The sequence below is a fragment of the Gossypium hirsutum genome, chromosome A09 (assembly GCF_007990345.1).
Source record: "Gossypium hirsutum isolate 1008001.06 chromosome A09, Gossypium_hirsutum_v2.1, whole genome shotgun sequence".
NCBI classification, from domain to species: Eukaryota; Viridiplantae; Streptophyta; class Magnoliopsida; order Malvales; family Malvaceae; genus Gossypium; species Gossypium hirsutum.
The window spans coordinates 12,220,558-12,244,079 of record NC_053432.1 but is presented as its reverse complement, the minus strand read 5'-3'; the positions used below and the strand labels follow the sequence as shown (position 1 = coordinate 12,244,079).

Below are 23,522 nucleotides of genomic sequence, written 5' to 3'. Positions count from 1 at the left end.
GAGTATATTTAATATGGGAGTAGCTGTCATTTTTGAACTGTAAATAAAATATTCATTCATTAATATCTTTGTATTAAGCAAATCTTTGAAAATGTTTTGCAAGTTTACGATATGCATTAAGATGATGCATGCATCTTACATTAAACCTTGAAAACATTTGTAAGTCATTGCAATGATAATTCCTACCCCTATTGATTCAAGTCACCTTAGGGCAATTTGGACTAACTAGTAAGAACATAGATTTCTATCCAATTAGTACATGAATCTAATTCCTTAGGCATTCACACGTACTAATAATCGTTTAATGTTTGGTCATATTTCTAACTTAAGCATAGCTTCTTGGGAAGTTATTATTCTCATGTTTTACTGGCATGTGCTTTATTTTTTCTAGTGCTTAAACTATTGTGAGCAATTATTTCCTTTGAATTCAAACCGCCCTAAGCCTCAAAACATTACAAGCCTAGAAGACTTATGTGCCTTAACATTTCCTTTACATGATCTTCTTAAATTCTTTATAATTAGCTTATTGAATGCTTTTGATTCACATTTTGTGTCTACTATGTATCTACATATTTTATGTTGATGGATAACATAATTGAGTATTTATTCATTTGAATTTTCTCTAGCTTTGTTTTTTCTTTAAGTTAGTGAAGTAGGTATATTTGCCTCAAGAGTACTTAAGTTAGCTAAACATCAATCCTAAATTGCATGTGAAGTAGGTCTTGCATAAATTCCATATTCAATTGACATGCTTCTTATAGTTCAACATGTTCCAAAGGTAGTCTTATGCATGTTTTGTGTGTTTTCTTGAGGACAAGTAAAGACTAAAATGTCGTAGAGTTTGATTTGTCATATTTATATACATCAAATTAAGCTCTTTAAACTTAAAGAGCTTATTCTCAAGTACTTTATACTGTATTTTATTATTTTTCTGTGATTATTGGATTTTATGCTTCATCTTAGTTTTTATTGTGTTTTTATGCTTTTTGGAATAAAATGGAAAATTTATGCAATTAGGAACTTAATCTTTGAGTTAAGCTTGTTTCAGGAACTTAGTTAATGCGAAAATGGGAAGAGACTAGATTAGAGCCAAAATCACAACACCAAGATGTTGATGTCATGACACCAATGTTATTAATCAAGGAGTTGGACTTCACCAAATTTCACCTCCTAATATCGCAATTACGGCCTAGCAATGTAATACCCCTTACCCGTATTCGATGCTGGGACAGGGTTTGAGGGGTTACTGGACTTAAAGTACACCGTTCATAAAAACTGGGCCATAAAATTTCATTCACATCAAAAATTTTCATACACATCCATAATGTCCCTTATATGAGCTATCGAGGCTCTAAACATGCATTAAAGGCAGTTTAGGACTAAACCGAGAACTTTGGAAAGTTTGGAAAAACTTAGAAAAATTTTCATGAAACAGGGTCACACGCCTGTGTGGAGACAGGGACACGCCCGTGTCCTCAGTCCGTGTAACTCTCTGTTTATGATGTTAACAAAACAAATTGAACCACACGGCCAGGCCACACGCCCGTATGCTAGGCCGTATCCTCCACACGGATGAGACACATGGTCGTGTCTCTGCCTGTGTGGCTAGCACTTAGGCTATTTTCCAAGCGTTTTTGTTGCCTTAATCTTTCACAAACTTAACCACTTTAAAGACACATATCATAGCATCATTTTAATGATCTAGCATGCCTCACTAAGGCACGTTTTTAACAACCAGCCACAACATATTACCCAATAATTAATCTCTACTTATTCAACAAATGTCCATGTTCAATCATTATCAACTTAATGCCAATCTACGCGTTTATTCTATAGCCATGACCACCTCGAATGGTCCTAAGGCATTCTCATGCACATATGTTATATTATTCATTCATAGTAAACAATTATAATCACATCGTAAGGCATTAACAAATAGTAAGGATAATTAGGCTTATAAGCCAAAACATTATAAGCCACATCCCATGGCTATATACAATGAATCAACATAAGCCAATACATTTGGCTACTCATGATAACATCTAACATAAAAACTAAGTCTTTATACATGCCACTCACTTGAAAAAAATTAACATATATATAAGTCGATGCTTCCAAAATGATAACTTGATAGTGTGATGCTGCTTCCGAGGATTTCCAACCCCAAGCTGACCTGACAACTTTAAAGGAATGGAGAGGAAGGAGTAAGCTTAAAACGTAGTAAGTCTATATGAAAATAATAAGCAATATGCCAACATGCTTCTCAAGGTAATACAACCATAGCACTTTCACTTATATTCTGGTCATGTTGTTTTCTCAACTCATAGTTACCAAATTATTTATATCTAAAGCTACAAAACTCCAAATTAAGATCCGCTATTTTTTCCTGAAACTAGACTCGCATATCTTCTTACCATAAAATTTTCAGAATTTTTGGTCTAGCCCATGAGTGCAATTTATTCTTTAAAGTTACCATTTTTTCGTTGTCCGACAGTTCCAACCCCTCTTCACTAAAAATTAATTATCTCATAATACGAGACTTGGATGATGTTCCCATCTATTTTTCTTGAAAACAAACTCATTAAAAATTCTAAGTTATAACCCATAACTATTTTTGTACAGTTTTCAATGATTTTCTCAAATTAGAACAGGGGATTTTAAAATTGTTCTGACTCTGTTTCACACAAATTCAAATATCTCATAATATGAAATTATTTTGCTTACATCGTTTTCTTTATAAGAAACTAGAATCAATTAGCTTTAATTCCATATTTCGCTCAATCTTCAAATTTGGTGTATTTTCCAAGTTGGACTACTACAGTTGTCCCAAAACTGTTTAGTGTAAAATATGGTAACTAAGCTTATATTACTTTTACAAACCATTTTAAACATCATGGTAAAAATACATATTGGTACATCATAAGCATAGAACCATAACCATAAGGTCATCAATATTCCATTCTCATAGGCATAGCTTACTTATTTGTATCCTTACCAAAGATGCATCATTTCATGATCGTAATAGTATTTAAGCTTCGAGTACATACCCGTACCTTTAAAACATGCTCATATACTTACCTTCTCGCTTTCATTACAAGCTTTGAACTACCTGTTGAACCACTTGGAATACAATAGGATATTCAATAGGCCTCAAACATAGGGTAAGATGCCAACGCCATGTCCCAGACATTGTCTTACACTAGCTCACACATCAAAGTCGATGCCATGTCCCAGACATGGTCCTACAATGACTCTCATATATCGAGGCCGATGCCATGTCCCAGACATGGTCTTACACTGGCTCTTATCTGTCAATGCCGATGCCATGTCCCAGACATGTCTTACACTAGCACACATGTCACCCAAATGTCATGGCATGAATATCCAATCTATTCTCAAGGTTCAACCGGGAGTTTATGACGTTAAGTCTCATCATACATTACTCTTCAACGGGGAGTTTATCACGTTAAGTCTCATCATACATTACTCATAGCCACATTGAAACATTTCTTGCAAAACTAATCATTCAGTGCATAATAACGAGAAGGCTGTAATATTTATGCACAACTTACTCGTTTCAATGGAATATCATATTCCATCAAATTCCTAATGCATTTAATCATCACATAAATGTTATTAACATTTGGCATCACTTTCTCATATACAATATGATCAACATAAAATTCAATACAATCATAGCAAGATAGATTTCAAGTATATTAACAATAACATGGATATCATGCTTACTTAATCACATAGACTTACCTCGAAAGCAATTTCGGCTAATTACGCCATTTTAGTCCATAACCTCGTACTTTTTGATTTAAGCCCGAATGTCAGTTTCTCGATCTAAAATTGTAAAATTCACTACTTTAATCATCACATTAACCAATACATTCCATAATTTGTACTTTGGAAAAATGACCATTTTGCCCTAAACTTTCAGAAAAATTACATTTTTGCCCCTAGGCTCGTAAATTGATTTTTATCAAATTTCTTCATTAATCAAGCCTAGTTGAATTTATTTTAGGCTTATAATAGCCCACAATTTCATTCATTTCACACATTTATCACCTTTTTATCAACTTTTACAAAAAGGTCCATTTAGGTGTTTTTCATGAAAATCCTTTCACAAAAGTTGTTTATTACACAACCATGACTTATTTTCTTCCATAAAAATTCAGAAAACAACATAAATATTCACATGGCCAAACCCTATACTTTCAACCATTTTGCAAAATAATCCCCCCATTAGCTAGATTAAGCTACAAGGGTTCCAAAAATACAACAATCATAAAAAAATGACCATCAAAATCACTTACTTGCAAGTGAACTAAGTGGCTGAAAATCTAAGCTCTCAAAATCCCCATGTTTGCTGCCATTTTCGATGGAAGAAGAAAAAGAAATGAAAAAGACGACAACTTTTTCTTTATTTTATTTTATTACCAAAACAAGTCACCTAATGCCACCAAATATTGACTTTTCAAATTTTCTTGTCCCTATGGCCGACCATCACTCCCCAAATGGCCTATGTGCACATTAAAGACCTCCAATTTTTGTTCTCTAACTATTTAACATATTTGGGTAGTAAAACAAAACTTTTGCCATTTATGCGATTTAGTCCTTTTCCGCAATTAAGCTCACAAACGCTAAAATTAATTCACTAAAATTTTCATGCACTCATATAATCATGCTATAACACAAAAAATAATATTAAAATAATTTCTTAAACTCATATTTTTCGTTTCAAAACCACTATTCCCGACTAAGCTCTATTTCAGGATGTTACAAGCAAGGTCGCAACACTGACCACAGCCCCTGTAGATAAAGAAGTCAAGTTTCTTGAAAAAGATGTCTCAACAATAAAGGGCTATTGTCGTGACACTAAAGCCCAAAAGCTTCCTTGGAGTAATATGATGCTTATGTCACGACACTATTATGCGAGTGTTGTGATGACTCTACCAAGACCAAAATTATAAAGGGCATTTTGCAATCCAATGAGGCTTAAGTTAGATTCCAAGTGAGGGCATAATTTTCATTTTAAGGTTAAATTTTATTATACTATAAATACTAATTTATAAGTTTTTGGAGTGGATTTTAGAGGCAGAACATTTTCTTTACTTTTCATATTTTTAGGTTAGGTTTCTTTTGCTTTGTTTTTTCCTTTCTTTTTTAGATTAGGTTTTCTCTTTTTTTAGAACAGATTTTATTTTTGTTGTTTTATTTTTTATTTCTTGTTAAGAAATTTTGTAAATGGAGATGGATCAAGCTTTTAGGTGTCATTGGCTCCACATCTAAATGAGCATTTTTTACCCTTACCTTTATATTGTGCATATCAGGTGCTCAATGAAATGTCTATTTGGGTGTTAAGCTTTATTATGTGTTGATATTGATTGTTGGTTAATTGGTGAATTGATTGTTGGATTAAGTTGATGTTTATGTTTGATTGTTCAGTTGTTTTTTTTATATTGAAATACTTAATATGCTAGAATTATAACAGCCCGTTTTCAATGCTGTCGAAAATAGTAGTTTTTAGACCACAATTTCAGTGAGTTAATTATTATTTTATTATTTATTTAATGTTATGATATTATATTAAGGTCGTATTAAAATTTTGTTAAGAAATTTTGATGTTTAAAGGGTTAATTAGGTGAAAAGAACTAAATCATAAAAATGTAAATGTTGAGTTCTATTAGTTAAAAGGCTAAATGGCTATGGAAAGGAAATTTAATGGACTTGAATGGTAATTATACCAATTAATGAGTTAGTTTATGTACATGGATAAGTTTTAATGAAATTTTAATAGTTTCAAAAGGTTAATATGATAATTTGGTAAATAAAAGAAAAAAAACTAAGTAAATAAAACATAAAAAAAAGATGATATCTTTTTCATTTGATCACAAACCCTAAAAATAGCCATTGGAGAAGAAATGTTGTTCAGCCAAGCTTTTTTTCTTGCATGTGAGCGATTTCAAGCCCTGTTTTTAATAATTTTTATGTTTTTGAGTTTGTTTTAGCTTAATATAGCTAGCCTGAAGGTTAATTTGCAAAAATGTTAAAGGCTGAAGGAGTTTCCATGAATGTTTTTAAATGTGTTTTGATGTTAGTTGATAGATTATTAGTTTTGGTTGTAAAGTAAACATGTTTTGTTAAGTGATTTTTGATGAATTTTGGAATTAGGGATTAAAATGTTAAAGGTGTAAATCTATGGGTTTTGTTGTGAAATGTTGGTAATCGTGGGTTGTTTCAAGGTCCCTAGTAACATTGGTTAAGTTTGATTTAGGTTAAAATGGTTGGATTGTAAGTTATGAGCTTAACGACTAAATTGTGAAAAGTTAAATTGTTATGGGCAAATTCATAATGTTGCATAAATATGAATTATGAATTAAATTGAATTCTAGAAGTACTTGATTGAATAAAAATTATTTATTTAGATCAAGATAAACCACATTTGGACTTAAATTGAGGAAAAGCCAAAGCTTTGGATTTGCTCGACTTTACTTCTCGACTTCAGTACCGAGGTAAGTTCGTATGAACTATATTCATTTTAATGATAGTTAAATTGATTGTTTACTAGGTTGTTTAATATAAATGAATCTATATATATAAATGTATCAATGCTATGATGAAATGAAGGATAACAGGTCTCAGTTGAACCTTAAGGATTCTTAGGATACAAGTGACATGTCATTAGGGATTTCATATTTCGAGTGCTAGTCTTGAATGTCCTACCAATGGCTGAGGTCCTGCATTTGTTGTAGATTCTCCACAGCTCCTGTGAGCAACATCGTGTAGCTTACATTTCGACCTACAGCTCATGTATGCATTGATGTGAAGGAAAGGCTATGATTATGTAAAGACACACTATGTGTGAGCTTCCCAAATATCTGATGTAATTCTAGATGGTTCAACGGATAAGAAAAGGAAAATGAAATGGTAAGTGTAAAACCCCTAACCCATATCCGTCACTAGAGAATGGTTACAAGGCATTACCTAACATAGAACAACTTAAACAGACATTCATTTCAATACTAATCATCTAGTAAAATTTTAAACCAATCTAACATGCTTCGATTCTATATTTCATACAATTTCCAAATTAATATTCAATCATTTTAACCAAGGAATCATGGCAATCGAATACTTACATTATAACCAAATATATTTCATTAGCTACCTTTCAAAAACACTACTTATGTAACACCCCAAACCCGGCCCAGACGTTATGGCCGAATCTGACGTGCCACATTGAAGTTAAAAATCCATGTTTCATTTTAGTGCTTTAAAAACCGACTTTTGTTAAGCTAACAAAGTGAATGGAAGCTGGGCACCAGGTAGGAATCCGTAACAGAGGAGGTGAGCCATGAAGGCTGCTTAAATACCAGGCTCTTCGAATGGATCCAATCCTAGACATGCCCACAACCATTTCCACACTTGATTAAACCGAGTTGTAATTTATTTAAGTTGAAATCTTTGATAAATCAGATAATCGTGGCGTGGTGTTATTTTGAAAACAATTATCATTTTGAAAACACAACCTAAGTGTAGCCCATTTATTAACAAACAGATTAAGGTTATTAAAAATAAAATAATCCCAGAAAAGAAAGAAAATCAAGTCAAAATGGCCATATTACAACCCAAAAATAAATAATAAATAAAGCAAACTTAATGAAAACCAAACACTTATTCAAAAGCCCAAAGGCGATCACCGTAGCCATTCTGAATCCCCTCCAGCTCCAAGTCCCCAAATCAAGGCTCACCTGCAAGGTTAAGGAAATGGGGTGAGTTTGGAAACTCAATGCGTAACAAGCCCCTTTCAGAGCCTAAAGCAATATCAGCTTGCTGGGCCTAAGCCCAACTTCAATCTCAGCGTATACTGGGCTGAAGCCTTTTCATATTTCATATTATTGGGCCGAAGCCGTTACTGTAAACGGTATGGCCCATAGGCCTATTTCAATATCACATGTAATATCAATGAATGTATGCAAGCCCATTTGGGGAGACTACTCAACCCACCATCCGCTACTCTCCACCCATACCAACCAACACACCATGTGGGGAATAACTCAACCCACCCAACCAACACACCACTGGTAACATAGCTGCTTTATCATATATCTGGAGGCCTAGCCTCTTTAATAACTGGGGCAAAGCCTTTTTCGGTAAACTGGGGCAAAGCCCTTTTCAATAAACTAGGGCATAAGCCCCTTTCGGTAATCTGGGGCAGAAGCCCTTTTCAATAAACTGGGGCATAAGCCCTTTTGCACTTCCTCCATCCATATAAAAACCCAACCCAATTCATTTATGATTACATCATGTGCATTTCATACATATCATGTGCATATCATACATATCATGTGCATATCATATCATTCATGTATATCATATCCCACGTATCAAATTTATAATTAAACCCTAAGGGTATAATGGTCATTTTTACCTAGGGGCAAAACAGTCATTTTCATATTATAAAGGTAATTTCATAAATTTACCAAATATTAGGGTTTTCCTTGTTTATTATTAGTTACTAACCATTCTTATGTTTTAAACAGCGATTCTGGCCCATTTTTCACGATACCGAGTTATTGGGCCAAAAACCCCTAATGGGCCCTCCATAGCCGATTTAGTCATCTAGGCCCATTTAGCCTATTTTCCATAATGGTGTTACCAGTCTTAATGCGCAATTTAATAGGTTCTCATTTTCTACCAATTTTACACAAATGGGCCCGAAAGCCCATTGGGCCCAACTTCAGCTCCTCGAGGCCCAACTTACCGTAATGCCAACAATCGTGCTCTTACCTGTTCCAACGATCCCGATCATCAACTTAGCGTATCTAACTAACCAATGAGCGTTCGCTTGCTCACAAGTCCTTGAAATGCCAGAATTTTGGCATTTCGGCTTTTCGGCATTTATCGTTTTAAGCTATGAAAAAGGGTTCGTTACACACCTGTTTTGCGATATTCCTCGACGATATCTCCTACACGATTTCTCCTATAATCAACATTTAATAGATCAGCTCACAATAATAGAACCAAATCGAGAACCATCTATTAACAATACTTACACATTCGGCCACCCTCCATAATGGCCTTAGAATCCATACCTTTGTCGAAGTTGATGACTAGATCTAGTCACTCCGATGATCCCAGCTAATCCAAGCCGACACTACGCCTTGCAACTCCTCCTCTATACAAACCATAAAAAGATTAAAAGAAGAACCCAATAAGGCCTATACCTACATTCGGCCACCTCCTTAACCTATAGGGGTTTCGGCTTTTCTTAACCTCTATAATACCGAATTGATTAAGGCCACGAGCACTTACCAAGGTTCACCTACCCAAACGATTCCAATCCCGTGCTAACTCTAATTCAACGTAGTCCCAGCTCCAAAACACTAGCAGAAATTGCACCACAAGGATCCTAAGAATCGGCCACCAAGTCACCCAAGGGTGTTGTGCTTTCGGCTTTTGGGTCACTGAAGAAAACGTGGTTATGGACCAAAAAAAGGGTGTTGATAAAAGAGTTGAAAGGCTTTTGAAATAACAAGAATCGGCTAAAAAGAAAAAGAACAAGTGTATTCCTTTATAGATAAATCGACTTCCCTTGACTCCTTCGGGATTTGGCTTGTTGCTATTCGGCCACTACAGGAAAATAGGGCTTTAGCGGCATTTTTAGCTGCGTTTTATCAAAAAACGCCGCAAAAATTGTAAAACACAGAGCAATAGCGGCGTTTTTGCTAAAAACTGAGCAATAGCGGCGTTTTTTGTTAAAATGCCGCTAAAAACAGAGCATTAGCGGCGCTTTTGGTAAAACGCCGCTAAAGACCAGAGCATCAACGGTGCTTTTGGTGAAACGCCGCTAAAAACCAGAGCATCAGCGGCGTTTTTGGTGAAATGCCGCTAAAGACCAGAGCATCAGCGGCACTTTTGGTAAAATGCCGCTAAAGACCAGAGCATTAGCGGCGCTTTTGGTAAAACGCCACTAAAAGTCATGTAACTCCTAAAATCCTAAACCCAAAAAAAAACATAAAACACTAATCTATAACCCCTAAAATAGTAAACCCCTAAACCCTAACAAGCCCTAAACACTAAACTATAACCCTTAAAACCTTAAACGTTGTAATAGGTGCATTTTTAGTGGCGCTAGGTTATAAACGCTGCTAATGTTAAATTATTTTGTTTAAAACTTCGTCGTTTAGCTGTCTTATTTTTTACCCACACCTGATACACTTAACATTTTCCCCGTTTTTCCCCAGTTCTATTTCCCCTTCTTCCTCATCCTAAATCCCTAAAGTATTATCATCCATTCCCAAATTCGACATCCTAAATCCCTAACGAATTTAATAATAAAAAAAGTAATTTTAAAAATTAAACTTAAATTCAAAAATTTGAAACATAGAGGAATTAAATTCTTAAGAATAGAAATATAATGACTAAACTTTAATTTTACGAAAAGTACAAATACTTATCTCATATTTTAACTTTTACAGAGTAAGTGGTTTAGTATTCAATTTGTTAAAGTATGTTAAGAGAATTACTTTTTCTTTTTTAAGATTTAACACTCCTATGCGAAAAGATATTATTTAACTCATATATTTATTAAAAGTTTATATAAAAATTAATTTAAAAGTTTATATAAAAATTAATTGTTATTTTGGTTATAATCATAAAGTTAATTGTGTTTCGAGTTTTTATTATATATATATAAATATGAAAAAAACATTCTTATAACTTAATTTATATATATGTAAGAGGGTAAGTTAATAATTTCACAACTGAATTAATATACTTGATTAACCCATAACACCAACTTAATAAAAAAATAAATATAATTATATATTTTTCTTTCCATTAATATGATTCAACTAAAAATATTTTTAATATTTAATTTATATAGACAAACAATTATTGCACTCAAATTGATATAAATTATAAAATTACAATTAATTTTATTTAAAACTCGATTCGAAACAATGGATGTTTTGAATTTGTAAAGTAAAATAATCATTGATAAATAAATAAGAAAACATTAAAAATAAATAAAAAAACATTTGATATATTAATCTAAACCATTTGATATATTTAAATATTAGATTTAAAAAAACATTGATAAATAAATAAAAAAATAACAGATTGATATGGATATGTAACTATCTATTTTGGATAGGATCGAATTATAACAAATAAAAATAAAATACAAAAACTAAAATCATTCCACACTGAACATCTAGCAAAATAGTTATATTTTAGTTAGGAAGAAATATCTCTAATGAAATGGAGATTAGATCGGAAAAGAATAATATAAAATTATGATTAACATCTCAATATTTAATAGAAATTTGATATGTAAGAGATTAATTGCTTACATTGAATAATTCTAACTTAATAATTAATTACAGCCATTTAATTATTTATTTTCTTAATAAAATATACGATATATATTTATTTTCAGAATACTTAATTTTTTATTTATAAAAACCAATTTATAAAAAATAGTAATAAAAAATATTTTATAAAATTACTTAACTAATAATTTTTAATAGAGAAATAATTTAACAATATGTTTAGTATAACAAAAAATTATTTCGTTTAAAAAATGCGCGGTTTTATCCCTAAATTTTTCCCCTCTGAAACGCCTAATTTTTTCTCCTAAAATTAATATCCTCAAAACACCCCCCAATCTCACCCCTCCGTTGCTCTTTTCAATCAAGAAACTGAGATGGCAGTCTTGATTTGGCATCAAATTGCTTCAGTCTTGATTTGGTTTCCAGTTATACTCTGAGATAGAAGAGATGGCAGTGAACCAGACGGCGGCGTTGAAGGTGGGGTTGTGTCTATTGGGCTTCTGCTATTCGGCTACACGTTCATCTCCCTCCACAACAAAAACAAAATAGATATCTCAGAGTCTAAACAATAAATCCATTACCTTCTTTAAGTTTAAAAATGCTTTTAAATTGAAGATTTTTAATTATCCTTTGGCTTCTAGGTTTTCGGCTTTTGACCCATTCAAGGAGAAAAATGGTGTTTAGCTAAAAGGTGGGAGAATTTACGCTCGCTTCTGCAATTTTTTTTAAAAATTTTTTTGTGTTTAGATTATAGAAACTTGATTCTAGTTTCTCCATTTTTTTCCTGTTTTACTTGCTTAGCTCTGATCTTCTGTAATAAATTCACAACTGCGTTTTCAAACTCTTCGTCAATGGATTCCTTCCCAAGATCTTTGAATCCCAACAAGCACCTCAGAGAACAGTTAGTTAATCTCTTTTTCTTTTTCTTCTCAAATTTCCCAATTTTTTAAATTTAATCTTCTAATTGCAAATCCTATTGATTAAAATACTATAATTTACAGATTCGTGAGCAATTTGCCTGGATCTTCCATGCTTGAAGTCTCCGCTCTTTTGAATAATGTAGCTGTAAGTTTATAGACACTTCAATTTAATTTTAATTTGTTTTATCTCTCAAATAAATGTGTGTTATTTTTTAAAATTTCTTTTCAATTTTATATTCAGCTTCTAATGCTTTTGCGGCACACTTTCTGCTCTCAGACAGTGAATGGTAAAGTTATCGATTTCTTTGTCTCTAATTAAAATGATTTATTGTAGAAACTTTGTTCTTAAATGTTTTAATCAAGGCCAAATATTAAGTATTTTTCCTTTTTCGAGAAAAGTATTTTTTAACTTTTAAGTGCAAGAGTAAGGTGTTGTTTGATAAGCTGAAATATTAAGTTTTGAATTTTTTAAGAACTAAATTTATATTAGAAAATTGTTTGCGGAATTAGTAAACCCTGTAATAAAATTAAAAAAAGTTTAACGGTTTGTCAAACACACCCTAAATCTTAAACTTTGCAAAATTATAGCAATTGTTGACATATTTTCACCTTTAATAAAACAATAAAGATCAGAAATTCAAAATTTATATGGCTTTGTAGAATTCATGAGTGCTTATCATTGAATCTGTTTGAGCAGATACTTGTAGGAGTTTAAAGTCTTACCTAGCCTCAGTAGCTTTGGATTATGTCTTCATTGTTCTACCCACACTTTTAATTTTCACTGTAAGTACTCCCAGTTCGCATTCTAAAGATTTTGTTGGAATCCTCAAATTTGACTTTTGTTGTTTAATAAAAGAGTTATTGGTGTAATAGGTTCTAGCAGAGTGGGTATACATATGCATGATTGGGTTATTGTTCTTGTTGATCTTCTTTACTGCAGTCAAAAGGTAGAACTTGATGAAAGTTTCATATATGCGTTATTTCTTCAATCATTACTCATTATTCTACAGAGAACTGTGTTGTTGATGTAAAAGTATATTAACTCAAAGCCTTCTAATGCAGAACTTACTCTTTGCCGTACATGGAAGGACCTAATGCTTCAAGGGCAAGCATATCATCTTATAGGGTTGTTATGGTATAGTGTCTTACCTGCTTGTATATTATGCAAATTGGTTTCTTTTGAAATTACTATCTTCGCTTAATGTACCTTTTTGAATTTGTGATAGATTTTCAGTGGGAATTTATTGATATTCTTTGTCACTTACTTGTGTATCTTGGCTGTTGGTACATTGTTTAATTTGTAATAAATTTTCAATGGGAAAATTTTGCAGATGTTTATCACATGCTTGTGTATCTTGGCTGTTGACTTCAGAATATATCCTAGAGAATATGCTAAGACAGAGACTTACGTGACTAGTTTGGTAAGATATTATCAAGGTCGTTAATATTTTTCTTTTCATCTTCATGCATATTATTTCTTTTTGCTAATAATTTAAGTAGGTAAATTTACAGCTTTTTAGAGGTAAAATCCATGTTAACATTTAATCCTATACCCTCGTACATAATATTTTTGTTATTGTTGTACTCATAAGGGGTCTTTACATCCTTTCAGAAAGATTATTATGTATGAGAAGTGGATGTCTACATTCATTCACTTTGAAAACTTCTGAACTTGTCCTACCAATATCTCAAAACTTATTGAATTTGTTTGTATTTTCAGTAAACTTTTATGTTTTTATCCTGCAAAATATCAATCCCAAATATTTTATCATATTAATGTTTTTGAACCTTGCATAATTTTTTTAGATGGACCTTGGAGTTGGCTCCTTTGTGCTAATGAATGCAGTTACTTCACGGCAAGCACGAAGCACTTGCTGGAATTTCTTTTTCACACTTGCTGGTGTATCCATCCTTACATCCATTTTAAATGTTCCCGCAGAATATTCTGGAATTCTTGGTTCAATAATTTTAGTTGGTATACCTTCATATTTATGAAGCTTGTTTTTATATTCTGGTATTTGCTTTTTGATTGGTCCTATACAGTAAGTTGACTTTCTAACTCTCAGGGTACCAAAGTTGGTTGACTAATAGGCTAAATGTTTATCTTCTTTCTAATGAAAGGGGTACGGATGTCATAAGCAGAAACAAGGAGGGAATTTTAGCTTATTTGGTAAGGACAATTTAGGACTGTACCTAATGTCCCATCCCATTGGTGTATGCTTTATCATAGTGTTTTTATTTTTTTGCACCTACAGCTTTATTCTTGGATATGTTGTCTGTAAGATTCTTGAGATCCCCTGAGAAAAAAAACTGTATTCTTTGCATTTTGATGTCAATCTTCGATTCAAGTCTCATCTAGCTGAAAAACAGCTTGTATTGATTAGAAGGAAATTGAAAATGATAAGAGGAAAAGAATTTCTATAATAATTTTTAGGACCATTTCTTCCATTGGAGATTTGTCTTCTTTCTACGGAATAATAGGCTACTAATTGTTCTTTTTCATCTAAAAAGAGTAAAATGGTGTTATGGTCCATGCAGTCCCTTTTTATTAGTCACTCTTCTCATCATGTCATCTTGATACAAGATTTTGTCAAGTGATTACTTGTTATCGTACCCAGGATACTAGGGTATGTATCTTGTTGGTGTTCAGGTCAGCTACTATCTCTTCTTTGAAAATCATACCACCAAGCAGTGAAGCAAGCATGAAACACGAATCAGAATTTGCCTTCTTACTATTATGTTTTGGTATATATAACTCTCATGTCGTTTTTGTTGCCAAAATTGGTTGTGTTCATTCCTAAAAAATTGATTGCATGAAGAGTGACCTGATTTTTGTTACCTTTGCTTGTCGCAGGATTTTAACGTTGCTTATAGACAGATATTTTGAAAGAATTTCACGTAGAATGGTAGGATATCATATATTTACTAATTTGTAAAACTATCTTGGAATTCACAACCATGATTCACTAAACCGTGCTATGCAATTTTTTGCAGTGCAACCTGGCTTATGTTACTTGGGTGGTGGCTCAAAATCTACAGGTTTTGCAATTTCTTCTTCTTCTTCCTCTCTTTTTAAAATTTCTTGAGTTAATTGCACCAAACATCCTCAATTTCTTTTTATTACATTTAAGAAGAGGATTGGATGGTACTGGTTCTATGATTATATGTGCTTGTCAACTACTAGTTTGAGTGAAAAACAAAGACATTTTGTGAGCAAAGTGTCCTTTCCTTCTAAGATGTATTTTGGTGGAGCTATTAAACTTAGTTTGACATAGTGTTTTTAATTGCAAAATTTTGATGAACTTTTTAGTGTTTTGGTTTAGTCTCTGATCTTGTATTTGATGGCATGGCAGAACACATTTATCCAGGATGGGAAGGACATGGCATCAGTGCTTTATACTTATCACAGCTTTGTCAAAGCACTTCCTCAGGTATTTTAGCCTTAGTTGATTCTAATTTATACATATTTTTAAGGTAAACAATGTTCTAATATAATCTGCTAGTTTTAGTGTAAAGCAATGTTCTTTTTTATGTGGTGTAGGGGGTATGTTGGAATTCACAGTTTGGGATTCAGAAACTTGCTGCTAAAACCGGAGCTGCTTCGATCTATTGTGGATTCTGGTTTTGAACATCCTTCCTAAGGCAAAGTTTTAAACTCATGTCTGATGTTAACATTCGTGAATTCCATGAATTAAGTCATTTTGTTTTTCTTGCTTTTAGTGACTTATAATGGTGGGCAGTATACAAGTTTGGTGCTTTATTATTTTGATTCTATATTTATATTTAATCTAATGTTTATTATTTATTTTATTTTTGATTCTATATTTTTAATTTTATTTTTATTTGATAATGAATTTTAATAGAAAATTTTTATATTTAAATCATGGACATTATTCTTCTCAATATTTTGATAATGAATTTTAACTTTTTTTATATTTTTATTTTATTTTTTTAAAATTTCATGACCTTTAGTGGCGTTTGTGAGAAAAGCGCCGCTAAAGGCCATGACCTTTAGCGACGTTTGTGGGAAAAGCGCCGCTAAAAGTCATGACCTTTAGCGGCGTTTTTTCAAATAAACGCCGCAAAAATTTGCGGCGCCTTCTTCGTTTTTTTGTGGCGTTTGTATAAACACCGCAAATAGTTTTAGCGGCGCTTTTAGCCTAAAAAAAAGGCCACTAAAAGTTAGTTTTGCTGTAGTGGGTTAGCAATGAAAAGAATGATAGGTTCGGCTTTTACTATGAATGAAAGAGAGGAAGAATGACAGGAAAAGAGTTTGTGGAAGAAATAATGGAAGGGAAATGAGAGGGATTTGCTTAAGAACAATCGGCACAAGTGAAAAGAAAGAAAAAAGAGAAAAATGCCACCTTAAAACCCCAATAGCCGAATTTGCTCTAAACCTTTCCCTTGACCGACCACCACTTCTCCCATTTCAAATCTCTTAAAATCTCTCCTAGATACGCTCCCCCTTATCTCTCCATCATCCCTAAAATCTCTCTTAATCCATGCACTTGATTAATTCAAACTCCTCCAACAGAATCCACTTGGGTTCCAATGCCTACCCTTCCTGCACATAAAAATAAATAACCTTATTTGCCAACACAAGGAATCGAACCTAGGTCTTCCTCTATACTCCACACACCACCTTTTTAGGAGCTTAGTGGCGTCACCCTTGCCACTTTACCAAAGCTCTTTTTGTGATACATTTTACCCACAACTTTACATAAGGTCATCTAGCTAGTACCCCTAACTCTTAAGCCCTAAATTCAAAAATTCTATCGGGTTTTGGCCAACACATGGGCCTTCCATAAGCCTATTTACCTACCCAAATTATGAATTTCACAACCACATACCAAATTTTTTAAAAACTTTACTAAAATATCGAGAATCGCGAAAAACCCAAAAATCAGGATGTTACAACTTATAAATATGCACTTCTTTACTATTTACTAAGTCAAGCCAAACTACATGATTCATTAATCATTAATATATACGTACAACATTAACAACTTCACTTGAGGTCAAGTATAAAATTTGATCTTACAAAATTGTGCACATTTTACAAAAATAATAACTACCAATTTACACATAATTGTCGAATCAAATCATACCATAATTACAATATCACTTGACTAATGAAATATCCATAATACCTATCTGTCATTTACCAAATTCATAAACTACATATATAAAGCATATTTTAAACACAAACATTTAACTTAACAACTTAACCTTTAATAACTGAATCACGAACAAACATATCATAAACATATAAAAGTATATTTTACCTATTGTTATCCAAATATACACACTCCTTTACCATTTCCAAAATACATATGCATGGCCAATCTTTTAACTATATATTCGGTCACAAAATTTATTCTTCGATAATTCTACCAATTACACAATTTAACTCAAAACTAATTGTACCATTTATAACCGTACCTAAATGACCATCAAATAAATTACAAAACATATTCATACTTTAACATTTCAAACCGTACCTTAACAAAAAATATGCAAGCTATCACATTTACTTATCATAGCTTATATGAGCATATGTATTACATCAAAACACATCATTTACCATTTACCTCACTTAAGCCGAATTTTATAATCAACCACCACACAAAATATACCACAAATCATACTTCCAAAATGAGCTTCTTTCATGGCCGAATATATTTCATCATTTACACATCTCATTTTCGAATCATATAACCAACATCACAAACATATTTAGCATGAAACATACCTCCAAAATTAAGCTTACAATATGACCATATATATACATACCAACATTAGTATCATGATCAAGCCATTTTTGCATGGCTTATATATATACACATACCAAAATTAACTTATCTATAATCTAGCCTATACATGCCATAGGTTCGAAAGTTCAACTTATAAAGTATCGAAAACAGTCGATAGTGTGATAAACTTTGCTGATGATCCCCGAGCTCATAACTTGACTCCAAAATCTATAAAACAGAGGCAAACATACACACACAGTAAGCTATCATAGCTTAATAAGTCATAAGCAAATAAATAACTCAATGACAATATCAACTCAATTTAACCAAACCAATTTATGCTATCATAATCACATTTCATTTCAAGCTCACAATTCCATTTACAATATATACTTTCATATATAATTTTTACCTTGACCAAATATACATGTATCTATTATCAAAGAAACATTCAATTTCAAAACCATAATACCATTATATAACCGAATATATATACACATTCACAAGCAGATGCTCTTGAATCAAACTTTAATATCTCATACTATACATATCATGTGGCCAAATATACTTCACAAATATTAATGTATAATTTGCATTACATATCAAATAACCAACTTACCTTAGTTTCAAATAAGAAATCAACTATCTCATACCTGATCACTTTAGCTCGATTTACACATTCGATCATAACTTATCATTGCTCGTTGAACCATTTGAAATTGAATGGGATACTCAGATTATCATACAATGCCAACATCCGAGACGTGGTCTTACATATAGATGACACTGTCCCGGACAGGGTCTTACACGTAATCACATATCTATGCCAACATCCCAGACGTAGTCTTACATGAGAACACATATCAAAAATCCTATATCATGACATATGTATCCTAGCTATTCCTAAGGCTCGTATGAGCTTTCAGACGTAATTCGGTCGAATCGAACTCGTACATATAGATTTCATGCTTATACATATTCGGCTTCCACATATATATCACCACATTATTAATTTCAACATATATAGTTCATATTTAATCAAATAAATAACATTTATTTGCTTATAAACTTACCTCAGACAACGATAATTGGAACGGGACAACTAATCGACAACTTTGGTTTTCCCCCGATCCAAATTCGATTTATTTGGTTCTTTATCTAAACATATTCAAATTTAACTAATTCAAACATAATTTCATTCAATTTATTCCAAAAACACATCAATGAAAAAATTACCATTTTACCTTTGACATTTAACACTTTTTACAATTTAGTCCAAATTGCACAAAACACAAAACATACAAAAATTGTACACACAATGCTTAGGCTAAATGCTACCCATGTTCATACAAGTCCATACATTTCATTTATTTCACATTTTAGTCCCTCAAGTTATTATTTTTTCAATTTAGTCCTAATTACTCAAAATCATCAAACATTCCAATACAAAACATATTAATCGAAAACATATCTTTCATAATTCATCAACTAACATCACAAAGCTAAATTATTCATCAATGGCATAACTCAAAATATTCATCAAAATCAGAAATTCAAGCATGGGCTTTGTATATTACACTGCAATGATATAAAAAACGTAAAAATTATCAAAAACCGAGTCAAGCTCAACAATGGCTGAATATCCTAACCTTTTATTTCTTTCTTTCTTTCTCAAGTTTCGGCAAAAACAAGATAATATGCATGGTTATTTTAATTTTATGTTTATTATATACATATTATTACATATTTTACATATTTAACCTTTAAACTAAAATATAAAACCATTATAATATAAGGTCACAACCGTCCATCATATATAATTATGGTCTAATTGCAACTTAAATACCTCATGCAATAAAGACAACATCAATTCGGCCCTTTTACATTTAACCATCAAATTTTCATTTTACCCAATTAAGCCCTTTTTATTAAATCGACACTCAAACGGTAAAATTAAAACACGAAAATTTCACAGATATAAATTCACACATAATAAACACAAAAAATAATTTTTAAAATATTTTTTCTGACTCGGATTCATGGTCTCGAAACCACCGTTCCAAATATGGTCTAAATCGGGCTGTTATAGTAAGTATGCAAATGTTATGAATCATGATCTTATGGCAACATTGATGAGTTAAATGTTATGTTTATATATGGTAAACTACATATTTTATGGTTGATTTCATATGTATCATGAACAAGTATACTAACTTGTGAGTTTGGTGATGTTGTATAGGCTTTTACTAAGCTTATGGCATTGGTAATGATTTATACTTAATCTGTAACAACCCGATTCAGACCCTAACTGGAACGATGGTTTCAGGACCCCGAATCTGAGTCAGAAAAATATTTAAAAATTATTATTTTTTATTTTGTGTGAATTTATATCTGTGAAATTTTCGTGATTTAATTTTGTTGTTTAGGTATCCAATTAAATAAAAAGACTTAATCGCGTAAATTGAAAACTTGATAGTTTAAAGTATAAGGGCCAAATTGTTAGTGGCTTTCTAAGTTAGAATATTTATATTGTAAATATCCCATTAATACCTTAGTGGGACGGTTTGAGACTTATAATATATGGTTTTTATATTAAGTCATTAAGGATATATAAGTAAATAAAATATTAAGCTTAATATATGTTATAATATAACATAAAACATAAAAAATAATGCCATTTGAATGTTCATCTTGTTCTTGCCGTATAAAAAATAAAAGAAAAAGGAAATAAAAGGGTTTTAGGGTTTGGCTATTCTCCAACTTGATTCAAGGTGAGTTTTAGCTCAGTTTTTGATAATTTGAGTTCGTTGCTTAGTAATCCTCAAGACCCAAGCTTTAATTTTTGATTTTGATGAATATTTTGAGTTAAGCCATTGTTGATAGCTTGTGATTTTTGTTGTTTGATTATGAAAACTGAAAGATATGTTTTAGATTAACATGTTTTGTATTGGATTTTTTATTATTTTGAGTAATTAGGAGTAAATTGAAAAAATAATAATTTGAGGGACTAAAATGTGAAAAAAATGAAATATATGGACTTGTATGGTAATGGGTAAGATTCAGCTACTTTGAAATTTTGCATATTTTGTGTTTTGTGCAATAGGGACTAAATTGTAAAAATTGTAAATGTTAGGGGTAAAATGGCAATTTACCCATTTATGTGTTTTTGGACTAAATTGAATGAAAATATGTTTGAATAAGCTTAATTTGAATATGTTTAGATCAAGAACCAAAGAAATTGGATTTGGGTCGGGGGAAAACAAAAGTTGTCGACTAGTCGATCCGTACCGGTTTTTCATTGTCCGAGGTAAGTTTATAAGCAAATAGACATACTTAAATTCAATTAAATGTATTATATATGTTGAAATGAAAAACAATATTTTATGTATATATCATAGTCGAATGTGACTAAGCTTGGTTACCATGTTTTCGAATTTGTTTCGACCGAGTTACGATGTCTGATCGCGTGATTTCGTGATAGGTTTTAAATGTTTGTAATTAATCGCTCTTGAAACTAACTATTATCGCGATGTAGGCAAGTGTACCTATCAAATAGTAGTAGACCGGATGGTCAAACCCAAAGGAACTAAAAGTACTAGTAATGACTGTCTTTTTTATTACTAGCCTAAGAATAAAGAGGTTTTGTTTTAACTAACTAATTATCTAAACTAAGAATTCATAGAGAATAGAATTGGGGAATTTCTTTTGGGAAAATCGATTGAATTAAGGCAATACCTAAGGAAAAATCCACCTAGACTCTACTTGTTATTTTGGCTTTGAATCGGACGATTTAGTCATTTAACTTGTTCCGTAGAGATCCCTAAGTTATGTTATTATCCCTATTCAAGAATAATAACGTCTAATCCCTAGATTGAATAATTGAGACCTTCCTCTAATTAACACCCTAGGGTTATATTAACTCGATCTATGGATCCCCTTATTAGGTTTCACCCTAATCCGGCAAAATCTTGTCACCCTATGTCTAGGCGCGCAAACAACTCCGCTTAATTATGACAAATGTACTCTTAGACAGGGTCATTCCTCCTTTAAATAAGAGCTTATCTTGAATCAGTATCTTGGAATATCAAAACAAGAATTAAGAACACATAATTAAGAACAAGTTAAATATTTATCATACAATTCAGAAAATAATAACAAGATTCGTCTTAGGTTGCATTCCCCTTAGGTATTTAGGGGTTTTAGTTCATAACTAAATAAGAAAACATCTCAGAATAATAAAGAATACAAAACATAAAGAAAACCCAAAACTCCTGAAGGGGAAATTGAGGAGAGATCTTCAGTCTTGATGGTGAATCTGACTTCTGAGATGGATCAATCGGCTTCCTTGGAGTAATTCCTTACTCCCTCTTCTGTGTGTCCCATTTCTTCCTCCTCTAGGGTGTATTTATAGGCTTTGGAATGCTTAAGAGCCCTCAAAATTAGCCTTTTCCTAGTTGGACTCAACTTGGGCTTGGCAAGGACACGCCCATGTGAAGAGGTCTAGGCCGTGTTGAGTTTGTACTTTGGCCCATTTTCTTCATTTTTGGCACGTTTCTCGTTCTTTTCGCTCTCCTATGCTCTCCTAAGTATAAAACATGAAATTCAGGCATTAGGAGCATTGAATTCACCAATTTTAAGGAAAAATCATCCATAGAATGTGTTAAGCTTGGGGTAAAAATATGTATAAATTACAGTTTATCAAATACCCCCACACTTAAGCATTTGCTTATCCTCAAGCAAAATTCTCGACTCATAATAAAAATAAATTCTTCTCAACTTATAATTTCTATCGATAATATCTCAAAATAATCCATAAGTAATCATACATTGAGAATTCAACTAAAAGAACGTAAAAGTTTCAAACATTTCAAGTTGAGTATTTAATCATGCAAACATAGGTGTCTCCCCTCATTTAAGTAATTACCTTTGATTCAGAATATCACATAGTTTCACATCCTCACTAAAGATTCACTCAAAACACTCGAGGTGTTTAAGGACAATAAATGAAGCACTCAATAGTCAATAATGAAAAGTTATTACCATAGGCTTGCATGAAAATCAAATCTCTACCACTATAATTTAAGATGATACATCAATCTAAAGGTCTTTAGAGGGTTGTAATGAGGCTTGGTTAAGGGGTGTGGTCACAAGATGAAAGAGAGGGTTAGAATCACGATTGAGTTGAAAAATTACCTAACTAGAAAAATAGTTAGTCAGCAATTGCGTGCAACAGAGCTTTTCTCAGAAAATGGAATTTAACTTCTTTAGCTCAGAAGATTATTACTATTAAGATGTATACATTTTTTTTAAGAATAAGTTAAATACAAAGTAGAATAAAACTTAGCTAAGCAACTATTTCAATTCCAATCTTGACAAAAAATGGGGATCAAATTCATTTAGGGGATTTCAACAATAATGGGTTAAGGGTTTATATTAAGGGTAATATAAGAAATGGGTTGTTAGGCTCAAGGGGGTTTACTAAGGGTTAATTGTGGAGGTAGGCT

At 32.1% G+C, this 23,522-nt stretch overlaps 1 protein-coding gene across 9 annotated transcripts; it reads left to right on the top strand.

The window, feature by feature from the left end:
• Positions 1 to 11,593: 11,593 nt before the first annotated feature.
• LOC107888712 (uncharacterized protein At4g17910) lies at positions 11,594 to 16,075 on the top strand. 9 transcript variants are annotated; one of them, XM_041077540.1, is made up of 16 exons: positions 11,594 to 11,822; positions 11,987 to 12,036; positions 12,147 to 12,250; positions 12,347 to 12,410; positions 12,507 to 12,552; positions 12,963 to 13,048; positions 13,139 to 13,212; positions 13,328 to 13,400; positions 13,597 to 13,686; positions 14,072 to 14,240; positions 14,332 to 14,435; positions 14,884 to 15,010; positions 15,120 to 15,171; positions 15,260 to 15,304; positions 15,619 to 15,696; positions 15,807 to 16,075. In XM_041077540.1, the coding sequence occupies exons 4-13, from the start codon at positions 12,375 to 12,377 to the stop codon at positions 15,125 to 15,127; spliced, it is 813 nt and encodes a 270-aa protein (XP_040933474.1). In that variant the 5' UTR covers positions 11,594 to 11,822; positions 11,987 to 12,036; positions 12,147 to 12,250; positions 12,347 to 12,374; the 3' UTR covers positions 15,128 to 15,171; positions 15,260 to 15,304; positions 15,619 to 15,696; positions 15,807 to 16,075. The 9 variants fall into 9 exon arrangements, with proteins under 9 accessions (XP_040933474.1, XP_040933476.1, XP_040933473.1 ...); XM_041077536.1 differs by having other exon boundaries at positions 11,595 to 11,822; positions 12,147 to 12,246; XM_041077537.1 differs by having other exon boundaries at positions 11,595 to 11,904; positions 12,147 to 12,246.
• Positions 16,076 to 23,522: the final 7,447 nt, after the last annotated feature.